This window comes from Mobula hypostoma, chromosome 25 (genome assembly GCF_963921235.1).
Source record: "Mobula hypostoma chromosome 25, sMobHyp1.1, whole genome shotgun sequence".
NCBI lineage: Eukaryota > Metazoa > Chordata > Chondrichthyes > Myliobatiformes > Myliobatidae > Mobula > Mobula hypostoma.
In genome coordinates this window covers 37,734,180-37,756,758 of record NC_086121.1, presented here as the reverse complement: position 1 = coordinate 37,756,758, position 22,579 = coordinate 37,734,180, and the positions used below count along the sequence as shown (strand labels likewise).

At 39.9% G+C, this 22,579-nt stretch overlaps 1 protein-coding gene across 4 annotated transcripts; it reads right to left on the bottom strand.

Moving 5' to 3' along the window:
- Nucleotides 1-539: 539 nt before the first annotated feature.
- tardbpa (TAR DNA binding protein a) lies at nt 540-19,475 on the bottom strand. 4 transcript variants are annotated; one of them, XR_010016119.1, is made up of 8 exons: nt 19,109-19,474; nt 16,929-17,092; nt 15,809-15,949; nt 8,283-8,453; nt 6,925-7,069; nt 4,369-4,488; nt 1,460-1,633; nt 540-1,344 (listed from the first exon to the last, which is right to left on the bottom strand). XR_010016119.1 is itself a non-coding variant. In XM_063033515.1 (6 exons), the coding sequence occupies exons 1-6, from the start codon at nt 19,344-19,346 to the stop codon at nt 1,629-1,631; spliced, it is 864 nt and encodes a 287-aa protein (XP_062889585.1). In that variant the 5' UTR covers nt 19,347-19,474; the 3' UTR covers nt 1,614-1,628. The 4 variants fall into 4 exon arrangements, 3 of the variants coding, with proteins under 3 accessions (XP_062889585.1, XP_062889584.1, XP_062889583.1); XM_063033515.1 differs by lacking the exons at nt 540-1,344; nt 4,369-4,488 and having other exon boundaries at nt 1,614-1,633; XM_063033514.1 differs by lacking the exons at nt 540-1,344; nt 1,460-1,633 and having other exon boundaries at nt 1,672-4,488.
- Nucleotides 19,476-22,579: the final 3,104 nt, after the last annotated feature.

Sequence of the window (22,579 nt, the reverse complement as noted above, 5' to 3'; positions counted from 1 at the left end):
ACAAATTACAATGATTAGTTATAATTAGTTAGAATTCAGTTATAATTTCATAAATGGATTACAAAAGTGCCAAACAATCTTCAAAGCTAAAAAGTTAAAACAAAAAAAGATTGGGTGCAAACTATGTAACATTAGGAAATGACTTTATCCTTTCATGTAAAAAGTATAATTTAACACAAAACTGAGAATGTGAAATAATTTAAAACAAATCTGGTCTGGCTGTAATAACTACTGCTTACAATCAAGGAATTCTTTTTCAATGAGCTAATAACATTAGATAGAAAGGTTAAATGAATTTCAGATACTTAACTGGCAGCAAACCCACCTAATTGTTACTGGAGTGGGTAATATATTTTTTTTTTACCCAGTCCAAAAGTTAGAAATATCCTGAATGATGAGAATTGTAAACATCCTGACAAATCTAAATACACAGGGTACTTACATTAGTAGACCAAAGCACCCACATCTATACTTAGTTTTCACACGATTTAAAAAATCAAATTAAAAGAGCCAAAACACGGCAACAAAATTAACGTGGATTTAATAGAATGACGGTGAAAGGTAGTACAAGTTTTGGTTGGGGTTTTAAACCCCCTATACATGATCAATTATGTCTTTAATGACAAGTACTTGTGATTGAAATATAGGTGATGTCATTGCTGAGGCAACATCTGAAATAGCATGCACTTTTACTCTACCCAAGGATAGTATGCTGAGGGAATGGCCAAGATTCCTAAAGAAACCATTTATACATATAAATTAGGAATAGGTCACTTGGCTCCCCGAGCTTTTAACAATTTAATAAGATCGTGGCTAATTGAACCAAACACTCCACATTCTTAACCTGGCACACCCTTGCATAACCAACTATTTTGTGAAGTTAGAGCTATATTGCATGCAAGTTTAGTTCACATGAAGTAAAAGTGTATTTTAATTTAACTGTAAAGTAATAAGCACAAAGAACCTACCTTATAGCCATAGGTACAGAAATCTTTGTCCCTAAGTAGCAAATTCATCCACAAAGGCAATATAATTGCTTGGTGTGAATGATACTTTGAGCACATCGCCCATTCTGAATAGCTAAAATACATTTGCTTTGGTTACGCATGTTTAGGTATTTTGTGAAATCAATCAAGGTTCTTTTTCAGATTTTGGTGAGATAATTCTACACAAATGCACATAAGCCTAGTTTTCCAAAGTTCATTTCAGACTTTGTAGAACCTTGACCATAGATTGGATGGGAGTGCTTTGAAGCAGCCTTTCAATCATTCTGGAGCCAAAGTAGGAAGAGACCAAATGGAAAATCAAGCTGCACAGAGCAGTTGATGAGAAGACATCTTCACCCTAAAAAAAAACATTATAGCAGACAGCAAATGATCAATCCTTAAGTTAGTTATTTTTTATGGATGTTTCTTCATGCCCCTCTGCAGTTAATGTAAATCCTGTGAAATAAAATTACCTTTGAATATCTTTGGTAGATTTAATACATAATTTTCCAGCAAGGTCCAAGACATGGCACCTATTTGTTTTACTGGAGATCCTTACAGCATTTGGATTCCTTTATAAACACAGTAGAAAACTTTGAAAATAGTGTAGGTATCTCAACATGGAATGCAGCTGAAAATTGCTTATCCTGCAGTAGAAACCATAATAGAAACAACAGGTGTTAAAAGGGGAAATCTTCCCAAAAACACTGCTTTAATAAAATTGATGCAACTGCTCCTCTAGTACAGCATATTTTGTCAGTTTGCCTAAAGAACAGAATGTATTTAAGGATGGGAGTCTATTGGGAGCTAAGAAAATTAAGGAAACAGCCCACATTGTGATCAAAAATCCTGTATACAAAAAGATTTACCACAGGTCTGTATTAGTGAAGAAAACCAAGATAGCAGAAAACCTAGTGCAGGTTTGCAAGTAATCTTGCATTAAAAAATATTTTTATCATAGTACAAGTCAAATGCAACAACCCCTGGAGCACCAGAAGTTTTAATGTGTAAGCTTGTGCCACATATATACAAAATATGTTCAATCATACTTGGACTGAAAAATCTAAAAATGTACTCCAAAAATTTACATCATGCATTGGTTTTACAACTTTTGAAGTATGACATGGTGGGAAGGGCCTTGATATAGAAAATAAATGCAAAAACCTCACGTTGTTGTGGAACCATGTACAACATGTGTTCTTTTTAAATCACGGTAAAGATATAGGAAAGAATCTCTTTACTGATGCACTAAGTTTCAACTGAACGGCTAATGAATCACTTTCAGTATGTAGTCCCTACACAGAGGGAAACCACAAAGCCAATCTCACAGATGAGATAAACTAGTTAAACCTATTTTGGCAGTTCTGTGTTGGATACACGATAGCCAGGATAATAGGACCAAACAGCAACTGCCAGATAATAATTATCCTGGAGTCCCAATGGTCTTTTGGGCTTTATACTTAACTGGAAATGTTGCAAACTATTTATGCATTTCTTTCCTCTACTACCCATTCCAAGGACAAAGCTAATTTTCTCAATATATTGACAATAATTATCAATTGAATGAATTCAAGTGTCACAATTATTTCTTTGAAACAAGAGGAATTGTCTAACCTTTGCCAAAGGATCTCCAACAGGTGAAAGCTTACATAAAGCCCTTCTGAGTGAGTTAAACATTTAGCTGAATTGGTAGGCTAAGCCAGCTTGGCTCTTTGCTGCCAAAGAAAGTATTATGCTACAGCAACTTAATGAGAAATAGAAGCCAGTGTATTTCCTTTATTCTTGGAGTACACATGAGTGCAACCTAAACATGTCAAAATTAATAAGAGATAGGCTAAACATCTGCCAGGTTTTCTTAAATCAAACTTTTAGATGGTGCTGCAAATGAATTACAGCTTTTATAAAATGAAGTCATTTGCTTCGGGTGAACTATTGTGACCACAGATAAAAACCCCAGTTTAAATGCTTATAATTTTCCATTGGGAATGTCAACTTTAAACAAAATCTGAAAAAGTTCCCACTTAGAATCCCTAAATGAGACTTGTAAATAAACTTAAGACAACAGCATCAGTCAAGCAGTTAAAAATTTCAGAGTGATGACAAAATTCACATACATATAATAAATAAGCATTAAATACTTTCAAGCAGAACAAGGCAATGGCCAAGTTCAATATTCAGTTTGCAAATAATTTGCCCAGGACTGAATTGGAAACACCCAATATTTAAGCACAAGCTCAAAGATCTCTACAACATCTAAAAAGGTATTTGCACTGGGTTAACTGCTAATAATCTATAAAGACCCTGTAACAGTAGAAACTCCATTTTGCATCATTATCAAATCTTGTACTGCTCTAAGATCATTTTTCTGCCTATCATGTCAGAATGCAGAGACAAGAATGTTCAGTCAAGTTAAATTTTTTATTAAGAATTACCTAGTGACATTAAAAAAAAGGGCTTCAAAACACTCTTAACTCAAGCAGTCATTTATTATGCATTCGCAATAAACTCGCAGAAAACACAAACGTACACTCTTGTCCAAGATTGACACTGTGCTCACCCAAGTCATCTCTGGCAGGCACAATACACTCCACAGAATATTGTTCCTTCATAACACCACATCATTTCACTTTTCCACACTTACAAATCAGTAATACAAAAATACATCACCAACCATTCGGCACACACAGTTAACAGGAAGGGAAGGGAAAGATACAAAATATCAGGGGTTGAAAACATAAGTAAAAACATTAGTGGTCCTCTCTACAGCTTTTTAAGTACTGACTGGATGACATTAATTTACAATTAATTCAAGTTTAAAGTAAAACAATTTTATTGTGCACTTTTCATAATTAGAATGGTTACTTCAGTTGGAACATAAATTTGCAAAGGGTTGAATTCTAACCTATAACTTACAACTGAATGCTCTGAGTTTTTGTGTTAACTGGAGAATGAAAATTTCTTAGTTTCAACCCCTGAAAATATTTATTTCACTGAACACATTCAACATTTTCCAATTACTCAAATTACAAGCAAATATCACCACTCCAAAGTCTTTTCCCTCATCAGCCACGGACGTCCTTTGTGAATACAAGAAAATCATTCGTACTGTATCCCACTTCTCCTCTGCATTCTCTCACCATGCCAAGGGATTGAGAGCCACATCTTGCCATGTTTAATAACGCCATAATGCAACACCAAGTCTCTGCATGCGCTCTCTCCTTCATCGCTCATACTAGCCCTCTCATTCGCTGGCACCACCATAGCATCAATCCCACACCAGGCTTCAACTTAAGTCATCACAGCTCTGTATTACATCTTGTTTCACAGGGCTGATAAACGAATCGATGAAAAGAACAGTAGAGGACAAAAATGGAACACCCACCGTGGTCCCTTTGAATACAACCTGCAACTCCATGCAGCCTGCAGTTATGTGGCGAAATGGTTTAGAGAAAGCATTTTCTATACATGTGTAGATGCTCATGCCCGGAAATCCAGAACATGCCTTAAAAAAAATTTCAATTTATGAAAACTCTACATAATATTCCATTAAACATAAGATCTAAATTTTGCACTCTTATTTAAAAAGATTTCTACACAACACTCTCCATTTCCTATTTGTAACTACCCAAACCATGATATAGTGGATACTCTTTCACATCCTTCCTTTGGTTTGCAGTGCTAGTAAAGAATACACTCAGCACTGAACATTAATCCTCTTAAATTTTAAGGTGGACAGTACAGAATGTAATTAATAACCCAGGGCGCACAGATCACTACTGGACACTGATGAGCATTCTGTGCAAAGAAATCATATAAACTGGAATGCCAGTAGTTCAAATTCAACCCCGCAGATTAACAAGATATCTACAGCTAAGGTCTTTTCTGATTTACCCATACTTTTCATAGGTGAAATTGTTTTGATATGCATAACATGAACGGAAGTGTTATTTGCCAGCATAAAGCCAAGAAAAACGTTTCAAAGAATCTTAAACCTGGCAATACTTAAAATTGTGACAGCCTGAAAAACTTATCCAATTATCAAGAAACTGGTGCACATTCCAACTTTAAAAAAAAAGTTTTTAAACCGTAACTCAGTCACATACAATTTGTTTTCCAAAACCTCTGCCCACATCCTTACAGATATTTGCTTAAACACCAAGTCAATGGGAAATCATCCAAAGTACGGTAGTAGCTTCTTTGAAGGGATTACTCCTAATTGTATTGAAGGAATAATGTCAATTTGGCTATTAATACAAGGAGAGAAACAGCAAAGAGGCATGGAAAGCAGGCGCAAATTATCCAAACTGTAGGTCAAATTATAAGCCTAGAAAGATGCAATGTGTGATACAAATAGAAATACTAAGTGATTTTTTTACAAGTCAATATCCTTTTTAAATATCTGCAATCCTTTGGATGATTGAACTCTACTGAAAACTGCCATCTTGCATTTGTAAAAAAGAACTGGTCAAGAGCATTCGCCCCTTCAACATAAAATGACATTTCACTCAGAAAATTAGTTTCTAAGGAGACAAATAATAGCCCTTCTGAGATACAGGTGCCACAAGCGCAAAATCGACATTAAAGGTCCACCATGGGTGGGGGGAGGGAGAGAAGAGAAAGAAGAGAAGAATTGGGGAATTGAATATAACCAGATGCAATGGACTACTTAGCTCGGGTTTCTGACATTTGGCCCTATGAAATGCCTTTTCACCAACTCCCTCCTTCATGGAAATTCTATGAGCAGATTTCAAAAAATTTCTATGAGCAGACTGGGAAATTCACCTACATTCAATGTCAGCTTTGTTCAAATACATGTCAAGTGCCAGAAAGACTGACAATGGAGACAATGCAGTGCCAACCACTCTGAGCAAATGTCTTCAGTGCTATTGTGATCGGCAGTCAATAATCGGGGACTGGTGATGGCGCTTGGTCTACATCATAGGAAAGGATTTGATTGAAAACACATTTTCCCAATTTAGTTTAGATTTGTCTCAGATAAATACCAAGTACATCCTGGGTTGGGAGAAAATATTCAACCAATCTAAAAAAAAAGTCATCTTGGTACAATGAGGACATTACTACAAAAATATGCAATTTAGCAAGGTAGAAATCTTTGTCACTTAAGAGGTAAACTGCACCTCACTTGAGTGGCTGAAATCACAACTTAATAACCTGTAACTGGGTTCCCCATGCTGGTGAGTACTAACTTGGACATAGTATCAAATTCTTAACGCAACTGGGGCGGTTGGGTTCTCAGGAGGATTAACAAATGTGTGCGTATACAAAGTACAGATCATTATGAACTAAAACTCATGACAGAACTACATACTACAGTACGAGTCAGGAACAGGAAGAAGCATTTCCAAAATGCAAGTTCAATTGCTTATTAGTGATTCTCAAAATTCACCTCGTGTCTTGAATGACAATTCCAGGTAACCACTAAAAACTTCTTTCAATTATGTAGCAGAAAAAGTTTGCGAAAACCTACTTTTGTTTTTACTTACCATTATTCAAATCTCTACTCTTTCTCCACATTTGCTAAGGACCTATAAAACTTACATTCCCCACCCTGATGATTTGGACTCCATACTGGATCCAAAACCAGAGCTGAAACCAGGACCACCAGAGTTTGATGCTGACCCCCAACCTAATGCACCCGAATTTGAACTATAAGAATTATTATTTGTTCCAAATGGCTGATTCTGCTCCCTTGGTACATTACCCTGATTTTGTTGTGGGTTTGCCCCAGCTGCCCCAGATTGGCTCTGTTGACTAGCCAACATTCCCATCATTCCCCAACTACTCTGCAAGGCTGCCTGGGCAGCCGCCATCATTGCTGGATTGATGCTAAAAGCCCCAAAATTCATTCCACCCCCACTCATGTTACTATTTGGACTGCCACCTAATCCTCCACCACCTCTGTTATTTCCAAACCCACCCTGATTGCCAAAGCCTCCCTGGCTGTTTGTGAATCGTCCTCTATCTAGCTGTTGTCTAGCATTCAGATGCTTAGGTTCTGCATTGGAAATATGCACGCTGACCCCTTTAATGATCAGATCTTCACCACACAGAGACTGGGCAACCTGTGGAAGAAAGCAAACCACAATGAAATTATGCAAGATAATAAATCATTAATGAATAAGCATTAACCACACAACTCTATTCAGCTCACAGCAATACAGAATCCCTCTAAGTTAACAAATAAGTTCACATTTTTAAAAACAGATAAATGAGAAAGCACTAACAGTGAAAGAAAAGGACAAGTACCCTTCGTACAATACTTAAACATAATTATTCCTGACCTTGCTCCCAGATTTATAGCAAATAATGACATAGCTCAAAATAGCTTACAATTATAGCTGTACAATCTGCCTAATTAAAGGCCAACAGCTTGAAAGTTCCTTCATAAACATGCACCTATAGTGCAAAAAACTAGAGCACTAAAATAAAAACATCAGGATTATGGTTTCAAAATTAATGTTGACCATATTAAATGCTTCTACAAATGCCAGATTAAAGCAATGAACAGTAAACTATATCACCTGGTAAAGTCCTGAAATTGGTCAAAAGTACACCACTTAGTTTGGTTAAGGTTCACGTGAAAAAAGGAACATTAAAGCTCAAACACAAGGAAATCTGCAGATGCTGGAATTTCAAGCAAAACACATAAAAGGTGCTGGCAAACACAGCAGGCCAGGCAGCATCTCTAGGAAGTGGTACAGTCGACATTTCGGGCCGAGACCCTTCATCAGGACTAACTGAACGAAGAGCTAGTAAGAGATTTGACTCTTACTAGCTCTTCTTTCAGTTAGTCCTGACGAAGGGTCTGGGCCCGAAACGTCAACTGTACCGCTTCCTAGAGATGCTGCCTGGCCTGCTGTGTTCGCCAACAACTTTTATGTGTGTTGCCCAACATTAAAGCTCTTCCACTGGCAATAAATTGGACTTTAACTTCACATAAGAGTAGGTCCCCAAACATGAATTAATGACCAATTTAATACAATGTGCAATGATATGGAAAAGTCACTAAAGACAAACTATGTGACCCCCACACACTTTTTGCATCATCTTTCATGGCTTGTCACAGTTTCGTACTTCACATTCAGGTCTGCAAATGTGATCGGATTATCAGATACTGCCTCAGAGTTGAAGTATACTATAAACTTTGGGTCCATTTTCCCAACTTTTTTCTCAAAACCACCTTTAACATTTTTTTAAAAGCAGATTTTGAGAACTTACTGAAACCTTAGAAAACCTAAAATACGAGTTCAGCATTTCACGTTTATAAAAACCTACCTGGTCATCAGCAAATGTGACAAAAGCAAAAGCACGAAAAGGTTTTGGTATAAATACATCCGTCACATCTCCAAACTGGGAAAAGAACTGACGAAGCTCATCAGCACTCATATCCTCTGTGCAACGGCCCACAAACACTTTTCTGCTTCTTAAAGGCTCATCTGCATTTTGCTGCAAAAATAAGATTGCAAATCAGTTATCAAAATGTTTCTGAACACAAGAGAGTCTACAGATGCTGGAAACCTACAGCAACACACACAATATGATGGAGGGTTCAGCAGGTCAGGCAGCATCTCTGGAGGGGAATAAAATGTCAGTGTTTCAAGCAGAAATCTGAAAGGTCTCTGCATGAAACATTGTTTATTCTCGTCCAAAGCACTGCCTGACCTGCTAAGTTCCTCCAGTATTTTGTGTGTTAGTTACAATGCATCCTTTCTTGGTGAAAACAAATTTACTGCACAAGAAGGTTTGGAACTTCAACAGTGTTGGGACTAGATTATTTTCAAGGCTATTAATACTGTAACACACTTAAATTACAATAAAATAAATCTGGCAAACTAAGAATAGTTAATTAAGGAGAGTGCAAGATCTGAGACCCTGAGGAAAGAGTGGTGACAAGTAAAAACCAACTGGTGAGCCAACTGCTGAACCACCAGAATTTTTGAATAGCTCAATGATTCAAAGTGCATTTATTAGTCAATGAATGTATAAATTATACAACCTTGAGATTTGTTTGTTAACAGACTCACAAAGCAAGGAACCCGTTAGAACGCAATTTAAAATAGAGACCAGCCCCCAGAGAGAGAAAACTGAAAACAAATCATGAAAACAATAGAAGTAAGCAACAGCAGCAGCACTCTGAATGAAATTGAGTCCTTAGATCCAAATTCCCAGAGCAGCCCGTAGTCGGTCCAAAGTCTCGGTATTCAGTTCATCATATTAGCAAAAAGTCCCCCAACATGAAACACAGCAGCCGCAGGTAGTCTCACAGCCTTAGTGTTGTGGATAGAGAAGCCTTCAGTTGCAGTAATAGCTTCAACTAGACCCTGGAATTCCTTCCCCACTCTTCTTTGAAATTCTGTGGCATTTTTGTTCAACCCATTAATGAGTGCTCCTTAATTTTCCTCACACACCCCAAGCATAACTTAGTATGTTAACTATCTACAGTGTTAATATCTCCCAATTTAGAATCAAAACAGAACCATGATACAGCCGTCTGGAATGCAATTGCTGCAGACCCTATTATTGATTGGTCAAATCAATGCTATTAAGATGATTATTTTACCTAAATTTCAGTATCTATTTCAGGCGGTACCAATATTCATCTCTAAATCCGTTTTTGATATTATTGATTCTAAAACTTCTTCATTTATATGGCAGAATAAAAATCCTAGATTAAGAAGAAATATTTACAGAAATCAAAAGAGGATGGCAGTTTGACATTGCCGAACTTTAGATTCTATTATTGAGCAAATAATATTCGATACCTAACATCCTGGACGCAGGATTTGGATAAAATTCAATGTCCATGATGGGTGAACCTCAAGTGTGAGTCTGTACAGGGGTTCTCATTGGCTTCTATTTTAGGAGCTTTGCTTCCCTTTGCACTTACTAAGCTGAATAAACAAACGATTAATCCAATAATTAAACATACAATGGTTTTAATTTCGTAAATTTTTTGGATTGAATAAATTTATCCTGTCAAGTCCTATTATATCCAATTTTTTCTTCCAACCATCCAGAACTGATCAAGCTTTCCTTTTATGGAAAATGAAGGGAATAATATGTTTTCCTGATTTATTCATGGATAATTGTCTTGTCCTTTGAACAGTTGTCTAATAAATATAATTTGCCAGACTATATTTTTTCAGATATTCACAGATCAAAAACTTTTTGGAGGTTATTTTATCTACTTTTCCAATATCACATCAAATTGAGATTACAGAAAAATGTTTAGGTTTAAACCCCTATCAGAAGAGGTTAATAGCAATTGTTTATGATTTAATTACAAAAATATGTTTAGGTATGTCTGATAAAATTAAGAATGAATGGGAAAGAGAACTTCAGGTATCTTTACCCAGAGAGAAATGGGAGAAAATTCTCCAAATACTTAACACCTCTTCAATGTGTTCTGAACACATTTTGATACAATTTAAGGTGGTTCATAGGGCCCGTATGTCTAAGGATAAGTTAGCTCCTTTTTATGGTCATATAAATCCCGTCTGTGACATATGTAATTCTGAGGTAGCTTCCTTGACACATATGTTCTGGTCTTGCCCTACATTTTTGATATTATTTCAGTAGTTTTACGTATTGATTTACAACCTCATCTTATTACTGCAATTTTTGGGTTACCAATGTCAGACTTTATTCGTTTATCCAGTTCAGCTTGTCGTTTGATTGCATTTGTTACATTAATAGCCAGAAGATCCATTTTATTTAAATGGAAAGATTCTAATCACCCTGCAACATTTCAATTGTTTTCCCAAACTATAACATGTTTAAATTTGGAAAAAATTAGGAGTGGTACAACTGATCCTTCAGTTAAATTTGAAGAAACTTGGAGGCCATTTATTCAACATTTTCATATGATGTAAGTTGACCTTTTCCAAATCCTTTTTAGTAACTTTTTCTTTGTGTATAGAGGAGCGGAGTTAATGACAAATAATGATTTCAACCGATGAAATATGGCAGCCCAGTTTCTGTTTTGTTTTTTTTCTAGTGTAGGGGGTAGAAACTTTTTTTTGAATCATTTCATGTTCAGTTATTAAGAGATTGGGAGGTTTAAATTAAATATGTTACTCGGAGTCTGTGTCTGTATACGTTAACTGTTATTAACGTAATCCCAATCTCTATCATTATCATTATGTTTATCAATTTGAAACTCAATAAAAAGATTGAAAAAGAAAGAATTGCTGAGAGCTGGAATTACTTTTCTTGCAACATATTCAACAGGTTTTCTACCTATAATTGGTTTCAATCACTTGCCCTGACACACTTAAAACTCTCACAATCCTTTGACAATTATTTTACATTGAATGAGCATGGGAAGAATAAAAAATTGAAGCAGAATACAAACCGTATTTCCAGAAAAGTTGGGATATTTTCCAAAATGCAATAAAAACAAAAATCTGTGAGATGTTAATTCACGTGAACCTTTATTTAACTGACAAAAGTACAAAGAAAAGATTTTCAATAGTTTTACTGACCAACTTAATTGTATTTTGTAAATATACACAAATTTAGAATTTGATGGCTGCAACACACTCAACAAAAGTTGGGACAGAGTTAAAATAAGATTGAAAAGTGCACAGAAAAGTCATGCTACTGTGACAATTATAGCCACCTGGCTCAGGAGTACTTCGGAAAACCATTGTCACTCAACACAGTCCGTCGCTGCATCCAGAAATGCAACTTGAAACTGTATTACCCAAGGAGGAAGCCATACATCACTCTATGCAGAAACGCTGGCGAGTTCTCTGGGCCTGAGCTCATCTCAGATTGACCGAAAGACTGTGGAACCGTGTGCTGTGGTCAGATGAGTCCATATTTCAGCTAGTTTTCGGAAAAAACGGGCATCGAGTTCTCCGTGCCAAAGATGAAAACGACCATCCAGATTGTTATTAGCGAAAGGTGCAAAAGCCAGCATCTGTGATAGTATGGGGGTGCATCAGTGCCCACGGCATGGGTGAGTTGCATGTATGTGAAGGTACCATTGACTCTGAGGCGTATGTTAGGATTTTAGAGAGACATATGTTGCCATCAAGGCGACGTCTCTTCCTGGGACGTCCATGCTTATTTCAGCAGGACAATGCCAGACCACATTCTGCACGGGCTACAACAGCGTGGCTTTGTAGACAGAGTGCGTGCGCTTGACTGGCCTGCTGCCAGTCCTATTGAAAATGTACGGCGCATCATGAAGAGGAGAATCAGACAACGGAGTCCACGGACTGTTGAGCAGCTGAAGTCTTATATCCAGCAAGAATGGACAAAATTTCCAATTGCAAATCTATTACAATTAGTATCCTCAGTTCCAAAACGATTAAAAAGTGTTATTAAAAGGAAAGGTGATGTAACACAATGGTAAACATGCCTCTGTCCCAACTTTTGTTGAGTATGTTGCAGCCATCATATTCTAAATGTGTGTATGTTTACAAAATACAATTAAGTTGGTCAGTAAAACTATTGAAAATCTTTTCTTTGTACTTTTGTCAGTTATATAAAGGTTCACGTGAATTAACATATCACAGATTTTTGTTTTTATTGCATTTTGGAAAATATCCCAACTTTTCTGGAAATGGGTTTGTATTTAAGACCAAGGAGGGGTTCGAAATTCAAGAAAGCTTATATTAATGCAGTATGAAGCTATTAAGCATTTTATACCAGACTGATAAACAGCAGAACACCATAATCTGTACTCAAAGAACATGCCACATACATCAAAGTTGCTGGTGAACGCAGCAGGCCAAGCAGCATCTATAGGAAGAGGCGCAGTCGACGTTTCAGGCCGAGACCCTTCGTCAGGACTAACTGAAGGAAGAGTGAGTAAGGGATTTGAAAGCTGGAAGGGGAGGGGGAGATGCAAAATGATAGGAGGAGACAGGAGGGGGAGGGATAGAGCCGAGAGCTGGACAGGTGATACGCAAAAGGGGATACGAGAGGATCATGGGACAGGAGGCCTAGGGAGAAAGACGGGGGGGGGGGGTGACCCAGAGGATGGGCAAGAGGTATATTCAGAGGGACAGAGGGAGAAAAAGGAGAGTGAGAGAAAGAATGTGTGCATAAAAAGGAGTAACAGCTGGGGTACGAGGGGGAGGTGGGGCCTAGCGGAAGTTAGAGAAGTCAATGTTCATGCCATCAGGTTGGAGGCTACCCAGACGGAATATAAGGTGTTGTTCCTCCAACCTGAGTGTGGCTTCATCTTTACAGTAGAGGAGGCCGTGGATAGACATGTCAGAATGGGAATGGGATGTGGAATTAAAATGTGTGGCCACTGGGAGATCCTGCTTTCTCTGGCGGACAGAGTGTAGATGTTCAGCAAAGCGGTCTCCCAGTCTGCGTCGGGTCTCAGCAATATATAAAAGGCCACATCGGGAGCACCGGACGCAGTATATCACCCCAGTCGACTCACAGGTGAAGTGATGCCTCACCTGGAAGGACTGTTTGGGGCCCTGAATGGTGGTAAGGGAGGAAGTGTAAGGGCATGTGTAGCACTTGTTCCGCTTACACGGATAAGTGCCAGGAGGGAGATCAGTGGGGGGGGGGATGGGGGGGGGTGTGTTGTTCCTCCAACCTGATGGCATGAACATTGACTTCTCTAACTTCCGAGTAAAGCCCTGCTCCCTTAATCTCTGATCATAATCCATACTCTCTAAACCAGGCAGCATCCTGGTAAATCTCCTCTGTTCCCTTTCCAATGCTTCCACATCTTTCCTATAGTGAGGTGACCTGAACTGGACACAGTGCTCCAAGTGTGGCCTAACCAGAGTTTTATAGAGCTGCATCATTACCTCGCGACTCTTAAACTCTATCCCTCGACTTATGAAAGCTAACACCCCATAAGCTTTCTTAACTACCCTATCCACCTGTGAGGCAACTTTCAGGGATCTGTGGACATGTACCCCTAGATCCCTCTGCTCCTCCACACTATCAAGTATCCTGCCATTTACTTTGTACTCTGCCTTGAGCTTGTCCTTCCAAAGTGAACCACCTCACACTTCTCTGGGTTGAACTCCATCGGCCACTTCTGCAACCTATCAATGTCTCTCTGCAATCTTCGACAATCCTCTACACCATCTGCACCACCACCAACCTTTGTGTCGTCTGCAAACTTGCCAACCCACCCTTCTACCCCCACATCCAGGTCGTTAATAAAAACCACCAAAAGTAGAGGTCCCAGAACCGATCCTTGTGGGACACCACTAGTCACAACCCTCCAATCCGAATGTACTCCCTCCACCACGACCCTCTGCCTTCTGCAAGCAAGCCAATTCTGAATCCACCTGGCCAAACTTCCCTGGATCCCATGCCTTCTGACTTTCTGAATAAGCCTACCGTGTGAAACCTTGTCAAACGCCTTACTAAAATCCATACAGATCACATCCACTGCACTACCCTCATCTATATGCCCGGTCACCTCCTCAAAGAACTCTATCAAGCTTGTTAGACACGATCTGCCCTTCACAAAGCCATGCTGATTGCCCCTGATCAGACCATGATTCTCTAAATGCCCACAGATCCTATCTCTAAGAATCTTTTCCAACAGCTTTCCCACCACAAACGTAAGCCTCACTGGTCTATAATTACCCAGACTATCTCTACTACCTTTTTTGAACAAGGAGACGACATTCACCTCCCTCCAATCCTCCGGTACCATTCCCATAGACAACAAAGACATAAAGATCCTAGCCAGAGGCTCAGCAATCTCTTCCCTCGCCTCATGGAGCAGCCTGGGGAATATTCCATCAGGCCCTGGGGACTTATCCATCCTAATGTATTTTAACAACTCCAACACCTCCTCTCCCTTAATATCAACATGTTCCAGAACCTCACTCATATTGTCCTCACCATCATCAAGTTCCCTCTCATTGGTGAATACCGAAGAGAAGTATTCACTGAGGACCTCGCTCACTTCCACAGCCTTCAGGCACATCTTCCCACCTTTATCTCTAATCGGTCCTACCTTCACTCCTGTCATCCTTTTGTTCTTCACATAACTGAAGAATGCCTTGCGGTTTTCCTTTACCCTACTCGCCAAGGCCTTCTCATGCCCCCTTCTTGCTGTTCTCAGCCCCTTCTTAAGCTCCTTTCTTGCTACCCTATATTCCTCAATAGACCCATCTGATCCTTGCTTCCTAAATCTCATGTATGCTGCCTTCTTCCACCTGACTAGATTTTCCACCTCACTTGTCACCCATGGTTCCTTCACCCTACCATTCTTTATCTTCCTCACCAGGACAAATTTATTCCTAACATTCTGCAAGAGATCTCTAAACATCGACCATATGTCCATAGTACATTTCCCTGCAAAAACATCATCCCAATTCACACCCGCAAGTTCTAGCCTTATAGCCTCATAATTTTCCCTTCCCCAATTAATATTAATGCTTTTAGAATTGGAATGCAATAGGATACTGGCCGCTTCAAAAAGAAATAAAAAGCCAATTTAATTTGATGAAAATAAAAATGATGTAGGCAAATTTGTAATTAAACCAGTAGAAACCTTTATGTAGAGGTGCTGGAACTAGTCTCAGTACTCTCTATAAAACAGAGATAGGGAAAACCAAAGCTAGAACTCCCCTGACAAAGCAGTAAACCAATGTGTGACAGATGGCAGGTTTTAATGCAAGACAGAACCTGGCAATTATAGCAAACTGAAAGAATGGAGTTTTAAAAAAAAAAGACAGACAATTTGCATGGAAATAATTTGCTTTCAGCTTTATGTTAGCAACTTTTTTTGCACTCTAGAAAAATGTCACTACAAACCAACTAACAATCTAGTTGAGGGGAGAAGTACAGCTTTCTACCTTGGAATTGGGGAGTTTGCAATCACACCATCGTCCATCAATCATGTGTCGCTGTGACATCACTTTCACTTGAGTTTCATATTCTGTGAATCTGACAAAGCCAAAGCCTTTTGAATTCCCAGTCTTGGTATCTCTTTTCACCTGTGAGAATAAGTATTTAAAAAATATAAATAGGTGACAACTTGCTAGAAGTCTGTGTACAGCAAGTACTAACTAATTTCATCATTTCTATTTAAAGTCTAAATTCAAAAACAATTTCAATCTCAGCACACCAATTAGGAAGAATAAAATCTACTCAACATAAACCCATGTTTGAGTTTGTACAAACTGCAATACAATCAAAATAAATGACAACACTAGCAGCAAGTAACACTGCCGCCTCACAGCTTCAGAAACTCAATATCCGTCCAAATTTTGGTGCTATAAGTCCATGTTTTTGTGATGACTGCATCATTTAAGTTCTCCCCCCCTCCACAAATATGTAAATGATTAAGATTAACTGGCTACTGTAAATTACCCTTTGATGTAAATTAATACACAAAAGGATGATGGGCTGTGACACAGAATAAATTGCAAGATTAGAGTTCAACAAGCTGGGAAATGGGACAAGTCAATGTGGAGACCGACAGGGCCAACAGCCTCATTCTACATCATTGTTAGAAAAACCAAGATGCTTCAAAAGCAGTAAAATCCTAAAAAAAAATTTATGATCTGAAGTATGAACAAAATCTCAGATATCATTTATACGTAATAAACAATTTGGCCAAAAAATGTTTTAAAGTACTCAAAATTAAATATGCTACCTTCCTCCCTTACCAGATAACAAAAAAATTTGCAAGCAGAAATGATTTCCCAGTTTTGAATAAAGTCAATGAAGTGCATAAACTGCAAAATCTACATGATACAGCAGTAAAATAGAGTTAAAATTTCAATTGTGTTGATGCACATGTTCATTTCTGGTATATCTGGTCAACATCACAAACTTATAAACACCCTGAAAACTTTAAATTAAATTGATCGGCACTATCATTGAGAAAGCAGAAATACAGATTTGAGGAAAATTTGCTGCCAAAGCACATATACTAGAACAATACAATGTCACCTGAGACATGAATCTCACCTGCACCATAATGACTTCACCAAAAGTACTGAAGTAATCTTTTAAATCCTGCTCTGTTGTCTTCCAGGGAAGGCCAAGAACAATAAGGTCTGATGTCTTCTGAACTGCTCTCTTCACTTTCACAGCTGAAGATGCATCCGTTTCATCCATTTTCCTTTTGTTGTCTAAATACAGTGACAAATATGTAAGTGTTTAGAAGGTGTTCAGCACTTTTGGATTGCTATTGGAAAAGACTATTTCAACTTTTAGATTGCTATGGAATGAAAACATTTTCAATATCATAAAACATCATGGAAAATGGAGCAGGGTATGAGTCATTAAATTATAGACATACACATGTAAAGAAAACATCAGGACTAATATTTATGCTCATGCAGCATTTAAACTGGGTTCCATATCCTTTTTCCAACAAGTTGCCAGTTAAAAATAATGAAAAAGTATTTTCCATCACTCTGAAATTATCTCCCACATCTGTTGCAGCAAATGCACAGAGAATTTGTTATTTTATCAATTATCCTGCATTTGTATCATTCCAGATGGATTCTTATTAAAGGTCTACCTGACATTTGTGCCCATTTTCTTTTAAAACTAACTGCATTCCTTTGCAAAAAGTTGCTTTATCCTCCAACTCACTTTCCCATATGGCTCTGAATTGTTGGCAAACTTGTTCAGTTGGGTTTTAACAAATCTGCCAAATGAAAACAAAACCCCACTTTCTTCCTTTGCTTAATCAAGTCTCCTTTAGTTGTAAGAACCCTCACCAATTGCCCTGCACTTCCCCCTATAAAGTATATCCCCAAAAATCCTCAATGCAGAATAGGGTGCCTTGTCACAAAAAAAATCAATAGCCCTTTTGATGAGTGAATTTGCTACTGTGTCACCAACTGACATCAAGTGAAGTGCCCCAAGGCCCCTAGTTTCTGTGACTTGCACCCTCAGAGCACACTAACAAATCCCACAAGGGATAACTTGGTTGGAGAAACCTCGAGCCATTGTTTAGCTACATAATGCTAGTCTGACATTGCAGCAATGGATGCAGAAGGAAGGAGACAACTCACAGGAAGGGCTTTCTGGACACAAACAACAAGAACAGTAGCACATTCTATATTTTAACATAAAAGGACAAACAAATAATCAAAGGAACAGAATGCTGAAAATAGGACATCAGGCAGCATCCAGACAGAATAACCGTTTCAGGTCAAAAACTTTCAAGCAAAAGCAACCACCTCTGAACAGGAACTGAAGCAAGCAACAACTGTTGGGGGTGGGGGGTGGGAGGTGGGAACTCAACATCACAGGTTCAAACCTACATCAGGACTATTGGAACATTAACAATTCCACCCTCAAGCACTACCCAATCCGGAGTTCCTCTAGCAGCTCGTCTGTTGCTCCAAATTACAGTATCTGCAATCTGGTGTGTCTACCTCATACTAGAACTCAGAACACAGTGGATTATCCACAAAAATCTGATTGTGGAAATCTGAAACAAAGAAAAAATAACGTTTCTCCTACAATAAAAATGCTGGGAAAGTCCAGAAATCAGTCAGAATCTTCGGAGAAGGAAACATCCCCCTCTCATCTATTGAAAGCTACCTTTGTTCTCTCCACCTCATCAACAACTTACTGCACAAACCTAAGGTTATTGTCACATTATCTAGCAACTGGGATAGATGCAAGATAACGTCCAGAAGTGTGAGGGATGTGCAAAGGAAAGGGTCCTGGCTTAAATCAATATCCCTCCATATATGCTGCACGATGCACGACTTTTGTGTGCCGTTGCAGATTTCAGCATCTGCAGTATCTGGTGTCGGGAACCGGAGAGATCTGTTACTTATTACCAGCACATTACATTCTGCATTTCCCCCTTTTTGTTCTATACTACCTCGAAGTACTTGTGTATAGCACGACCTGTCTGAACTGCTGCAAAACAAAAGGCTGCTATGACAATCATAAACCAAAGCTGTTCCTGCAGCCAATAAATAAAGAGATGGAAGGAAAATAAACTATCTTTCATTAAGGGGTTGTGAAGGGGCTGGAAAAGGAGGAATATTTTCCCATTCGGATTCTCCCCGATTTACAGATAATTCCCAACATAAATTTTACTAGGAGCACTAGCAAGCGCGGCCTGTGCCGGGGCCACCGATGGCGCCGCCGTCGTCCCCCACCGGGCAAGGCCGCACCTTTCGGGTAGTTGACCACATAGACGAGGTTGCCCCAGCCGTTATCAGGGGCGTGCAGTATGCCCTCAACCAGGCGCACCCCGCGCATACACTGGTTATCGGGGTTGCGGTAGCGAAGGCCGCATGCCCCCGGGAACTGCGCCGTCACCGTAGAGAGCAGCACCGTGCCGTCGTCTTCCGACGGGATCTCCATCGGCTCCTCTGACTCCTCTTCAGCTACACGGATGTACTCTGCCATGGTCAGGCTACAAATTGAAGGAACGAAAAGGAAAGGCAAGGCAAAGTATGGCAGGCGCCGACCGTCCCCTCAGACACGACCACAAAATGGAGGCGGCTAGCGCTCGACAACGCGCTTTCAAACACTTCTGCGTGCCGCGTCACCAGTTCTTGGGCGAAGCGTCATCCGGACCCGCGCATGGCGTCACCACCTTTTGCGTACAACGTCATCGCACCCTGCAGACGCCCTGCGACAATAAAGAAAGTTGTGGTTTGGGCTTCTTCTTAAGTGGAGCTTCATGTTTCTCGCTTCTAAGTTATTCTTTTTGAATTATTATTAGGTGTGGTGTGGGGAAGGATTGGATATTACCTGTTTCATATATAGCAAAGCGTTTGAGAAGGTCCCGCATGGGAGGTTGATCGAGAAGGTTCAGTCACGGACATTCAAGATGAGGTGGTAAATTGGATTAGACATTGGCTTTGTGGGAGCAGCAAGAGGTGGTAGATGGTTCCCTCTCTGACTGGATGCCTGTGACAAGTGGAGTGCTGCAGTTGTTGTTTGCTGGGTCAGTCGTTACTCGCCATCAATATTAACGATCCGGATATGTTTATGTAGATCCGCAAATTTGCCGGTGACGCCAAGATTGGGGCTTTAGTGGACAGTGAGGAAGGTATCATGGCTCGCAGAGGGATTTGGACCTGCTGAAATAATGAACTGATAAATGGCAAATGGAACTTAATGCAGATAAGTGTGAGGTGTTGCACTTTTCCGTGCTGGTGGAAACCATTAGTCTTGCAAGACCATGGATCTGCGCCTGGAAGGTCTTCCTCTCCAGGGCGCAGGTCTGGGCAAGGTTGTATGGAAGACTGGCAGATGCCCATGCTGCAAGTCTCCCCTCTCCATGCCACCAATGTTGTCCAAGGGAAGGGCAAGGGCTGATACAACTTGGTACCAGTGTTGTTGAAGGAGTTGCCAGAATGAGGTTGAAGACAACGTCGGACTGCCTTAGGGACTCCAGCTCCGAATTTGTCCTCAGGGTTTACTCCCGAAGCCTTTCCTGTCAGTGGGTATGGCCGCAATGCAGCGGAGGTTTGAAATCAGAGTTTCCCTGTCTTAGATGGACTGCCATCCCAGACTGACGAGCTCCATCTACCGGAAACACTGGTTTTAAGGCGCCAAGACACGCCTTCGCCCCTTCTCCTGTCGGTAGAAACAGTTCCGCCGGACTTAGAGGCAAACCACACGAGAAGGCCAGGAGTTGGACTTAGTTGTCAGAGGCTATTTGAGGTGCATGCCGTGAGGAGCACGTTTCGGTAGGACCAACCTTACACGGTGAGCGGTAGGGCACTGAAGAGTGCGGGGGCACAAAGGGATCTGGGAATACAGATCCAGAATTCACTGAAGGTGGCATCACATGTAGATAGGGTTGTAAAGAAAGCTTTTGGCACATTACCATTCATAAAAAAATGTATCGAGTACAGGAGTTGGGATGTTATGTTGAAGTTGTATAAGACTTCGGTGAGGCTTAATTTGGTGTGCCATTTTGGTCTCCTATCTAAGGGAAAGATGTCAATAAGATTTTTAAAAGTGCAGAGAAAACTTACAAGGATGTTGCCAGCACTTGACTTGAGTTGTAGGGGAAGGTTGAATAGGTTAAGACTTTACTCCTTAGACCATAGAAGAATGAGGGAAAATTTGACAGAGGTATCCAAAATTATGAGGGGTACAGATAGGGTAAATGCAAGCAGGTTTTTCCCATTGAGATTGGGTGAGACTAAAACTAGAGGTCATGGGTTAAGGGTAAAAGGTGAAATGTTTAAAGGAAACATATTCACTCAGTGTTTGATGAGAGTGTGGAACGAGCTCCCAAGGCAGTGGTGGATGTAGTTTCAATTTAAGCATTTAAGAGAAATTTGGATATGCACATAGATGGGAGGGGTATGAAGGCATATGTCTGGTGCATGTTGATGGGACTAGGTAGATTAATAGTTTGGCATGGACTAGATGGGCCAAAGGATCTGTTTCTGTGTTGTTGTGTTCTTTGACTATGACTATATATAAAAACTTCACCTGCATTATAATGGTTGATGAGGGAAGGCTAGGGGACGGGGAGATGATAATGAGGAGGAAGAGGAGCATTGGGGAAGATGGGGAGGAGGAAATGGGCTGATGGAATTTAACTCAGACAAGTGTGTAATTTGATACATTTTGCAAGTTAAATCAAGATCAGACATGCACCGTGAACGGCAATATCTTAGGGAGTGATGTAAAACTGAGAGACCTTAAGGTACAAGTACATGACTCCCTGAAAGTGGTGGTACAGCTAGACAGAGTGATGAAGAAGGGAGAATGACACACATGCACTCATCAGTCAGAACACTGAGTACAGAAGTTGGGAAACCTTGGTACAGCTATTCAGGACATTGGTGAGAGCATTGTGTGCATTTCTGGTCACCATGACATGGAAACAAAGTGATCAGGCTAGAGAGAGGGCAGCAAATGTACGCTAGGTCATTGCTGGGACCGGAGGGCTTGAATTACAGTATAGGGAGAGCATTGAACAGCTTGGACTGTTTACCCTGGATAGAAGGAAGCCGAGAAGTGATCTCTTAGAGGTTAAGAAAATGATGAAGGGCATGGATACGGTGAATGGTCATAGTGTTTCTCCAAGGGTATACAGTAAAATCAAAATCTGGACTGCATGGGTTTGAGGTGAGAGGGAAAGATTTAAAAGGGGCCTAAAGGGCAGGATTCTCACATAGGTGGTGGGTACATAGTGTTATGTACCCTGTAACTGGGTTGCCAAACCAGCAGAAATGGAACGCTCGTTGGAGCCTGGATTACCAGGAACTAATAAAGTTTTATTAAAGAAGTAAGTAATACAGTACACTAATCGTAAGGATATAAATGTAACAGGTTAGCAATGATTATACACAGAACTAGGGTAACAGGAATCAACCAAGTTCTACCGCAGTATAGGGATAAAATGATCAGTCTTAAGTGAAGCAGAGTTCAGTTCAGTTTAGTGCAGTTCACAGTAATCGCTGTTGTCCTACTGTTGGAGAGAGAGAGAGATGCAATTTGGTTTCAGGCAGACCTTTTGATGTCCTTGCAGTTGGTTTCAGGCAGACCTTTCGATGTCTTCTGTCCCGCTGTGGTCACCGACTGTGACCCCCTCCGTTCCGGATACGATCGTTCTTCCGCGGTGAACCTGGCACCCAGGCAAGGGCGGACACACACCCCAGGTTCCCACT

Bases quoted from the DNA above. Each gene is read 5' to 3' on its own strand.
- tardbpa (XM_063033513.1), bottom strand. From the start codon at position 19,346: ATGGCAGAGTACATCCGTGTAGCTGAAGAGGAGTCAGAGGAGCCGATG. The intron at 15,950-16,928 runs GTGAGATTCATG...TTATTCTCACAG, and splicing joins GTGAAGTCATTATGGTGCAG to GTGAAAAGAGATACCAAGAC. The intron at 7,070-8,282 runs GTAGGTTTTTAT...TTTCTTCCACAG, and splicing joins TCACATTTGCTGATGACCAG to GTTGCCCAGTCTCTGTGTGG.